Source organism: Lampris incognitus, chromosome 3, assembly GCF_029633865.1.
Source record: "Lampris incognitus isolate fLamInc1 chromosome 3, fLamInc1.hap2, whole genome shotgun sequence".
Classification (NCBI taxonomy): Eukaryota; Metazoa; Chordata; class Actinopteri; order Lampriformes; family Lampridae; genus Lampris; species Lampris incognitus.
Window position 1 is genome coordinate 84,948,712 of NC_079213.1, and position 10,508 is coordinate 84,959,219.

Below are 10,508 nucleotides of genomic sequence, written 5' to 3' on the forward strand. Positions count from 1 at the left end.
CTGCTGGTTTGGGAAGTGTTTTTGAGAACATCAATCTGGGACTAGACCGAGGGGAAAGCCTTCTGTAGTTCGGCCTGCAATTTGGTGAGTTGAGCGGCTTGATTAAAAACTACCTTACGTAATTCTGGGGAGGGTTCGTTCCCTGCCCCTGGGGTCCCGGCTCGGCTCATAATGGCTTGAACGTTCAGTTAGGGGCCCCACCGATTCTGACTAGCCAAATGTGCCGGGTACCCCAGAGGCAGAGACTCGGAGACAAGGGAACAAATATAAAAGGGTTTTATTAATAAAATAAGTCCCTATCTAAACCGATGCTAGTGTGTAGTGTGTAGGTGCCTGGACAGAATAAAAATGGGGTGTGTGGAGAGCTAGTGTCTAACGTGCGTAAAGCCAAGTGTGGTGCGCAATGTAAATGGAGTGAGCATTGTAAATGTGCGTGCGAACCTAGCCACAAAAGTCCGAATCCGTAGAGCGAGGGGTTGTCCGAGTAAGTCTGGGACCGAGATCCAGGAATTCAAGTCCGAATGGAGCGGTCCAGGGAGAGAGACACGGAGGGGGATCGCTGGAGGGGGTCCGGGGGGAAAACGTGATGGTCGCTTGGGACGAGGGAGACACGGGGAGCCTGAAAGAGAACCGAGGAGACAGCAGGGTAGATTGGCACTGACAGGAAGCGAGGCAAACTAAGAGAAACTGGTTAAGTTCTTAGAAAACGCAAAGAGGCTGTTCAGCAGACTAGAGTGGCCGTACAGTTGTCGACGTTATAGCGTCGGATATCTGTCTTCAGCAGCCTTAAGAAGGGCAATGCCCAGATGGTAATTGGGTACAGCTGGCCTGATGGAAATTGCCAACACCAGCTGCCGAAGGGGACGCCCGGCCCAACCCCAGTGGTGACGTGCTGAGTGGGACTGGGAACGTGACTTTGACTGGCATGGGCGTGGGGGCACAACACCCTCTAAATTAATTTGAGGTCGGTGGGGTGGGGTTGGGGGTTTGGGCAAATCAAATTCTGTTCAGGGCCCCGCAAAAAAAGACTCAGTCTACCCTTGATTGATATGACGTGGTATTGTGTTACTATAGTCCTTCGTTTGGTCATTTCAGTGTTGTAGAATAACAGTCAACTGTCTCCATGAAAAACTGGTCCATCATCATTCATACCGGCTGCTTGCCCTTGTTTAGTTGTCTTTATACCACTAAATTAATCCATTGGATATACCGGAGCTATGATTTCTGCTTTTGCAGCAACAGCTTTCCTTAGCACTAAAGCAGTTTTTGGCCTTTGTGTCTGTTGGGCATGTGTGTGTGGACACACACTTACTGCCAACATTAAAGCAGAATCCATTAATAAATTGTTCTTTTATCTATCTGGACCATGGAGTCAGTTTACATATTAAATGGCATCTTTACAGTGGTTGAATATACTCTCCACATTTCACTGTTGATGCTTTTGACCATGTAGGACAAGCACTGGTGCATCGCTAAACATGTTCCTCCTCAAATGGATAAAAGGCCTGAAAACTGAAGACAGTGACATTTCTGTTGGACAGATAATCTACCAGTTCTACAGTCAATATTACCATACAAGGGTGTTCCCATATAGTTTGACGTAGTTTGTGGTACATTACCTGTGTTAGCTTTGGTCCGAGGATGATGTTTTTTGGGAATGGGGACTATAAGGGTGGGGACTGTTTAAGTTTGAACTGAGAACACACATGCCATGATAATTGCCACACCTTGTTTGTAGTTCTCACTGCCAAAGGGAAGGACAGATCAGGAAAATCACAGATTCCAGCTTTAAAGTATACACAATTGATATGTGTGTATACTTTTAAAAATTTTATGAAATTATGAAGAAAAAAAATGCCATGCAAAAGTCTCAATAATTTTTTTACACTACAATTTTTCTCATTGTGGTGGCGGTGGTGGTGTGTGTGTGTGTGGGGGGGGGGGTGTCTGTTAAATCAGCCTTTGGGAAGATAAGGTTAGCCCACGGCCCTAGACCATGAGGGAGTTGTGGAGGCTACTGAACCCGACTGACCTGACAACCCTCCTGGGATCAGGGTCAGGGGTCCTCCAGTGGCCTCGTGCGTTTGAGGGGAACAGGAGGCTCTCTGAGAGAAGCACGCAGAAGTAGGTGGGCTGTTTTAAGCGTAACGCTGCAAAGCAACGCCCACCGAGCAGGCAGCACATGACACAGGATATCTATCGTCCGCTAGACTCGATTTGTTATTCCCACAACCTCTTAACACCGGTGAGGAAATACCACCAAGCCAACAACCGCTTTCAACGGTAAGCATACCACTTTCAAACTTCTTTGTGTTGAATCGTTCGGCGTTAACACTGTCCTCAGGCTGTAGCCTACATACAGACTATACGTATATAATGTGTATGACGTTTCCCGGTATTTCATAGGTTGGCTCGTTGCTCCATATCATACAGTAGTAGACTTTTATGATTTTGATTTTTATCTACTGCGTATTTCAGCATCTCTAATGTACACTGAGAGTGGCAGTAGATAGTGGCGACAAAGTCCTACTTTCCGATATGAATACTTAAAATAAAACTTGATAAAGAAGAAACAATTTTTTTACATATCCGGGGTAAACGAGAGGAGTACAAGATATAGCAGATACGATTTCAATCGTCAACAACGTCGCTGCTTTTTACGTAAGGATTTGTCCCGGTGAGAAGTGCGGTTATTTCCCATGCGGAGGTCAGTTTCTTACAACCCGAGGCTCCGATAATGTGGCTGTAAATAAATAACGGGTCGTCATCTGCCGCTTCTGAGAATAACGTGTTTGTTCTCGCAGGCATCGCCAAGAACAGACCGATATTCATAATTAAACGTTTATATATATATGTGTGTATATGTATATATGTATTTATGTTTCTATATATATATATATGTGTGTGTGTGTGTGTGTATATGTATGTGTATATATATGTGTGTGTGTTTGTGTGTATATATGTATGTGTATATATATATATGTGTGTGTGTGTGTGTGTGTGTGTGTGTATATATGTGTGTGTGTGTGTGTGTGTGTGTGTATATATATATAGTCTGTTAATTTGAGTTTCTGTTGACTTAAAAACATGTGTCATTGAACGGAGCTGAGCCGTGACTGTGTGACGGACACTGCTTCCTGCCCACTTCTCTATGGGTAATAAGTCACTTATCGCCTCACACTTTGTACCTTCCGACTGTCTGTTAATTAAAACAGCAAATCCTCCTCCTCTTGGTTCACCCCCCCCCCTCCCCCCTGAACACACACGAGTGTTAATAGGTGCGTCTTTACTTTTTGGTTGGATCTATACACAAACTAACTCTTATTCATGTATAGTAGGAGGAAGAATGAGCCTACATTTACACGTTCCTTTTAGCAAAGAAGGTTGAATCAGTAACGCGTATTGATAGATACGTTTCATCTATCTGTATCCAGCTCATATGTATCAGTTCAGATGAACTGATTCAACCTTCTTTGATTTTCTTACCTGGATTATTGAGCATGCATCAAGACACGTTCCTTTTATATTATATTGCTCTCAACATGATTTCTCCTGACTTTCGCTGAGGTGAAGTCCTCGGTGACGTCACTGTAGGATTGAACTAAAACACAAAGATTATTTAAAGGCCTGTGTCTTCTCACTTGTCTCTGGTCTAACCGCCTTTTTAATCGTTGCAAATATGTAAAATAGGTGCAATGAGACAAACTGAGGAATCAATTTGAAAGACCATCGGCAAAAACAATCAGGGGACATCGACATCATAGGCTATAGGTCTGACACGCGTACCTCTACTTTCGCAAAACACGTGCATAACTGTCTTTATTAATGCTCGATAACCCAGGAAAGGAAATCACAGAAAGTTCAGTCAGTTGCGTCCAGATAAACTGATTCAACCTTCTGTGACGTGCAAAACTAATCGTCTTTTGTGATGAAAACACACACACACACACACACACACACACACACACACACACACGCACACGCACACGCACACGCACACACACACACACGCACACACACACACAAAACATTTTAATGCACGTTGATTGGCCTTTACTGGGTCAAATTCAAAGTCAGTTTTTTTATAATCCTTTTATTGCATTTTTACACAGGTTAATAAGATCAACAGAACAAAATGTAAATGTGCCTGTGAGTTTTACCCCTAACCAAAAGCCCACCCTCAACCCACCCAACTATACCCTAAATTGGAAAAGCAAAACAAGCAGATGAAAAAAAAATGTGCGTATGTGTGTGTGTGTGTGTGTGTGTGTGTGTGTGTGTGTGTGTGTATATATATATATATATATCAACACAGATACAGGAAGAAAAAAAGATTTTAATACATTGCAATACAGGCCTGTTTCGTGCGTCGTGCACTCATCAGCTGCTAATTTGGTTAGCAGTATCTGTGTTGATATTCCGCTCCTCATTAGTTGAGTGCTTAAACACCATTGACGGTTTCGGGAAAAAAACTCGATATATATATATATATATATATATATATATATATATATATATATATATATATAGCGGGTTTACACATACATATACATACGTACAAATATACATACATGTAAAATAAACAAATAAATTAAATAGAAAATAGAATAAAAAGACAAAGAAAGAAGGGGGTGGCGGAAGGGGAGAGGAAAGCAGGGAGGGAGCTCAGTGTGTTATCACCAACAGCACTTTCCCCATTAAAAGCCAGCAGGAAATTTGAGATAAAGCAACAAGCATGCAGAAATGCACACAGGACAATTAAATACATAAAGTATATGGCCTACTATATCCATAAAAGATACAGGAAATAGATTAAAAGGTTTACTGAATACATAAAGCCTATATACTGTATTCAAATGGGTGAGGCGAGGTCTTCTGTTGAAGGAGCCACTCCTGTGACTGGAGACGCTATGATGCTCGTTAACTACAACGTCACAGCATTGCCCAATAGTCAGCCTACCTACATATGCCATTTACCTTAGCTGAGGTTATTATCCCACCCTTGTGTCTGTGAATAAGGATACTATTCTTATTCGTACCAGTGACTACTGTAGTTAAATAGTGCATGCCATTTGAATATTGTGCCATGTAAGAAGAAACTTGGTCTGTGTGCTGCCATACCAAAGGAGAAACCTGCACCAACAGTGTATGGAAGTGATAGGGTAAGAAATGAGATGCACAGCTGTTTGGGGCCCAGCTTCAATCGTAACAGAGAGAAAAATTACAGCGACAGATTCTGTTGTAATAGAGAAAAATATGTATTTACTTTGCTGCAGTTACTCATAACACTGTCCTTGACAAGGGGTTGGGACAGGGAATAAAAAGCTGGGTGTGTTTTATGTTGGTTTGACACATGGATGTTTGGCCGGTCAAGTTGGGTTGGGTTTGCTTAGATGTTTGACATAGCCACATGTGTAATGTGTCTAAATGTTCATCCAAACATTACTCCGGACATGACAGCATTTGACTGGTTGCCACCCTACTTGCTGTGTTTTTCCGTTACCACAGCTTCATGCGCGTATGTCATTTAAACATTCTGTAGGCAAAGCCTGCCCATATCTTCTCATCAGAGGCTGAGGTAATGTGTCTGTGTAGTTCACTGTCAACAGAATGGGACTGACAGCTCGGGGGGTTGGCGGGGTGAGGGGAGGGGGAGCTGGGGGGAATAGCGTGATCCTCCCATGCGCTACTTCCCCCTGGTGAAACTCCTCGCTCTCAGGTGAAAAGAAGCGGCTGGTGAGTCCACATGTATCGGAGGAGGCATGTAGTGGTCTGCAGCCCTCTCCGGCTCGGCAGAGGGGGTGGTGTCACGCCAAAGCGTGTAATACACCCGCTGGTCCTACATGTCAGTGTCACAGTTTGCCTCGCTCAGGCGTGAAAAGTACACGCGTGTATGAAGGCGCAGTGCCAGCAGGGGCCGATGAATAAGAGGTGAAGGCAGGTTAGGGTTAGGGTTAGGGTTAGGGTTAGGGGTTAGGGGAGCGATTTTGGAAAATGCTGTATACTTCTTTTCCTCCTTGTGGAATTACTGGCATTGAGTTAATCATCGCCCCCTGCTGGCACTGCAGCTTCATACACGCGTGTGCTTTTCACGCCTGAGCGAGGCAAACCATGACGCTGACACGTTGTGTATATTACACGCTTTGGCGTGATACTGGGCTGGGTGGAGCAGCGACCGGGACGGCTCGGAAGAGTGGGGTAATTGGCCAGATACAACTGGGGAGAAAAAGGCGGACGAAAATAAATAATGCAAAACAACTATCAATTAACATCAACAAAAGTGTTGAAGTAATTAGAGTTAAAGTAATTGAGCAGTTTATAATTTCGATCTAACAATTCGAACTGTTCCCATATTGATATTTGCCAATCGGACAACATTTTGTTTTGCCATTGCAGGGCATCAAGAATGAGAAGGAGTACTTGTTGCAGGATCGAGGCAACGGCTCTCATGTTGTTTGGAGCTGCCTGCTTGGTCGTCCTTCTCAGGAAAGAGGAGATCGCTCACCGTCAAATCAAACACGTTCAGGTAGATACTAAAGAGTCTGGCAGACTAAGGAGTCTGCCCACCCCTAGCAGTCCCTTCGTGTTCGCCCGGTCGACATGTCATCGCAATGCGTCTGCGGCAAATGTCACGGGCTTCTCCTCTCTCCCAGCTCACATACAGGACTTTCTCTACTATCGCCACTGTCGGCATTTCCCCATGCTGCTGGATGTCCCTGACAAGTGCAGAGGAGCCAACAGGTCTGGGGATGTGTTCCTTCTGCTAGTCATCAAGAGTTCCCCCTGGAACTATGAAAGGCGGGAGGTCCTGCGGAAAACCTGGGCCAAGGAGAGGTTGCAAAACGGCATGTGGATCCGGCGGATTTTCATCTCAGGGACGACCGGCACCCAGTTTGAACGCCGGAGGCTGAACAGGCTCCTGCAGATGGAGCAACGCGAACACAACGATATTCTTCAGTGGGACTTCAGCGACTCTTTCTTCAACCTCACCCTGAAGCAGATCCTCTTCATGGAGTGGATGGACAGGAACTGCCCGGGCGCCCGCTTCCTCCTTAACGGCGACGACGATATCTTCGCCAACACAGACAATATGGTGGAGTATCTCCAGAGCCTCAAGGACAATGAGGGCAGGAAGCATCTTTTCGCTGGCCATCTGATCCAGCATGTGGGGCCGATCCGAGCGCCTGCGAGCAAGTACTTTGTTCCCGTGCAAGTGCAGCAGTCGAACTCGTACCCCCCTTACTGTGGAGGCGGCGGCTTCCTCATGTCGGGCTTCACCACCTCAGTCATTTACAAAAACTCCAAGTCCATCGATATTCATCCCATTGACGATGTTTATATGGGGATGTGCCTGGCGCAAGCAGGACTAAAGCCTGCCTCCCATATGGGGGTAAAGACAGCAGGACTACATGTTCCCTCCGAAAAACTAGATGCCTACGACCCTTGTTTTTACAGGGACGTCCTGCTGGTACACAGATTCCTGCCAGCTCAGCTCTATGTCATGTGGCACGGCGTACACGACCCAGAGCTGAAATGTGGGACTTCCTAAACATTGCTTGAGCCTCATTAATAAGTAATTTATATTCACTGGCACAACTGATTGTCACTTTGTATCCTTTACCTGTCCTTAGTGGGAAAGCTTGGCCCTCTCCATACAACTATAACTGCTGCAGGGAATGGTTTTAATGCAAATTATTTCAACTTAATATTAAATGCTGAAAAGGACAGAGGAAACTGATGATGGTGTGTGTGTGTGCGTGTATGTGTGTGTGCGCATTTGCATACGTGCGCGCGTGTGTGCGTGTGTGTGCGAATTTGCATACCTGCGTGCGTAGGCGCGTGTGTGGTTTTGGCAGTGAGCTTGCGCCAGACGTTTACAATGACATGAAACTGAAAATGAATTCTCAGGGGCTCCTGTGAGAATCAAACATAAAGGCGTGTTGTACTGTAAAGTACTGTACCCAGGTTTACATATTTTATTTTGTTTGTTTGTTTTTCCTGAGATTTTAACTGAAGACTTTGCTTCTTTCCTGTTTGCTGTGGTGAAACTACAATTTTATATTTCTAAATAAGTGCCTTTGCACCTGATGTCATTGGTTTTCCACCAACCAATAGGCCAAAGGTTTTTGTGTGTTTGAGCTACTGAACAGATGAAAAAAAATATTTTTGTAATACACAGATTTATTATTTTATCTCTCACGTTTCTTTCAAGTTACCCTCAAGCTACTTTCCTTTCTTGTGAAATGATAACTGTTTGTAATTTTTAGGGTTCTTCAAATTAATTGGGTAAGTAAACAACCTGAAAAGAGAATAAAACCTGTCAATGATCTGCTATTTTGTGTCAAACCTCACTTTTGTCCCAGTTTGGCCTACATCTGAAGGTCACCTCCCGAATAACACACACTGGGGAAGGACACAAGAACATCGTCTTGACTTTTTCTTAGATTTGTCTAGATGCGGGTATGTGTCCTAGTCGCTGCACTAGCGCCTCCTCTGGTCGGTCTGGGCGCCTGTTGGGGGGGGGGACTAGGGGGGAAAGCGTGATCCTCCCACGCGCTACGTCTCCCTGGTGAAACTCCTCACTGTCAGGTGAAAAGAAGCGGCTGGCGACTCCACATGTGGTAGTCTGCAGCCCTCCCCAGATCGGCAGAGGGGGTGGAGCAGCGACCGGAAAAGCGGGGTAATTGGCCAAGTACAATTCGGAGAAAAGGGGTGGAAAAAAAGATTTGTCTAACATTTAATGAATGAATGAATGATGATTTATTTCGAACATGTAAATAAGCAGGATATAACAGACAGATAATCCATTGACATAATCTGAAGTGATCGACAAATCCACACATCAGACTCAGCGAACAGATCTCCATACATAATATTATTTGTTACATGTTCGAAAAGGAGTACGAGGAAGTATACACTTATTTTTTCCTACCACTTCTCACCTACTCAAGTTAATTCGGCTACTATACATTACAAAAAGGAAAAGAGAAAAAATATATATATAATTGCGTCCTAAACAAAATATAATAGATTGAATGATCCACATGAACATACATACATATACATATCTATATGTTGTAGCGAATTCAGGGGGCAGTCTGGGAGCGCGTCGCCACAGCCGGGACGCGAACCGGTGTTTCTCACGGGTTCCTTAACCAGTCGACCAACCAACGTTAACCAGTCGACTAAGGACCCCTTAGTCGACTGGTTAACGTTCTCTCTCTCTCTCTCTCTCTCTCTCTCTCTCTCTCTCTCTCTCTCTCTCTCTCTCTCTCTCTCTCTCTCTCTCTCTCTCTCTCTCTCTCTCTCTCTCTCTCTCTCTCTCTCTCTCTCTCTCTCTCATTGCGTCCTAAACAAATGATCCACATGAATATATATTAGGAGATAAGTAAAACAGTTAACACAACTCGTCATGGTCCCTATATCTCTTGAAAATTAGACCTTTGTACTTCTTCTTGAACTGCATGTTTGTACTTTGCTTGAGTTCCGTGCTCAAACTGTTCCACAATTTTACCCCACAGAATGAAATGCCCATGCTCTTCAAAGTTGTTCGAACACATAACCCGAACCTCAAGGCACTTGACTTTCTAAATAGCTTGTTGGTGTGGTCATAATATCCTACATTATCAACTGTCCGTATGACTCTTTTTATAATGGTTGTAGGTTGGTGTTGTAGGTGTTACCCCATACCTCCACACAGTAGACCAAATATGATAAAATAAATGAACAATATAGTGTGCGATGATTTATGATCCAGAATGTGACTTGCCTTTCTCATGACTGCAATGATCCTTTCCAGTTTTGCTCGCACCTATGTTATGTGAGGTTTCCAGCAGATTTTGTGATCTAGTATCACACCTAGAAAATTATTTTCATATACTCTTTCTAGTTGGACATTGTCTATCACTACTTTTACTTTGGTCTTTATTTGATTTCCAACAACATAACTTTGTTTTGTCCAGATTTAAGGATAATTTGTTTTTGTCAAACCACCATTTTAATTTTTCACTTTCTATTGTGGTCACTTCCAAAAGCTTCTGTAAATTCTCACCAGAAAAAAAATATTCGTTTCATCAGCAAATAGAACAAATTTCAATATTTTTGATATCTTGCATATATCATTTAAGTACAGAATGAACAGTTTTTGGCCTAAAACCGACCCCTGGGGTACACCACAAGTAATATCCATGCATGACGATTTATTTTCATCTGTCATTACAAACTGCTGCCTGTTACTTAAATAGCTTCTTAGCCAATTCTGTACCACACCTCTGATACCATACCTTTCCAATTTATCTATTAATCTGTTGTGGTCAATAGTGTCAATGTAACGACCCTCACTTGTGCAGGTGTTCGTGATAGAGATTCAGACCAGGGGTTCCTAACAGTGGCTTTTATTGCCTGCATTCACAAATAAAACAACAATCCATGAGATTTCTGCTGCAACGCGACTGCATACAAGTCTCCAGCGGAGATGGTCTAGCTCTCTCGTGCATGAGCTAGCAAAC

At 43.8% G+C, this 10,508-nt stretch overlaps 1 protein-coding gene across 1 annotated transcript; it reads left to right on the top strand.

Moving 5' to 3' along the window:
• Window positions 1-2,196: 2,196 nt before the first annotated feature.
• LOC130109106 (N-acetyllactosaminide beta-1,3-N-acetylglucosaminyltransferase 3-like) lies at window positions 2,197-8,326 on the top strand. Its single transcript, XM_056275849.1, has 2 exons — window positions 2,197-2,283; window positions 6,397-8,326. The coding sequence occupies exon 2, from the start codon at window positions 6,407-6,409 to the stop codon at window positions 7,547-7,549; it is 1,143 nt and encodes a 380-aa protein (XP_056131824.1). The 5' UTR covers window positions 2,197-2,283; window positions 6,397-6,406; the 3' UTR covers window positions 7,550-8,326.
• The last annotated feature ends 2,182 nt before the right edge of the window (window positions 8,327-10,508 follow it).

Coding starts and splice junctions, on each gene's coding strand:
- LOC130109106 (XM_056275849.1), top strand. CDS start 6,407: ATGAGAAGGAGTACTTGTTGCAGGATCGAGGCAACGGCTCTCATGTTG.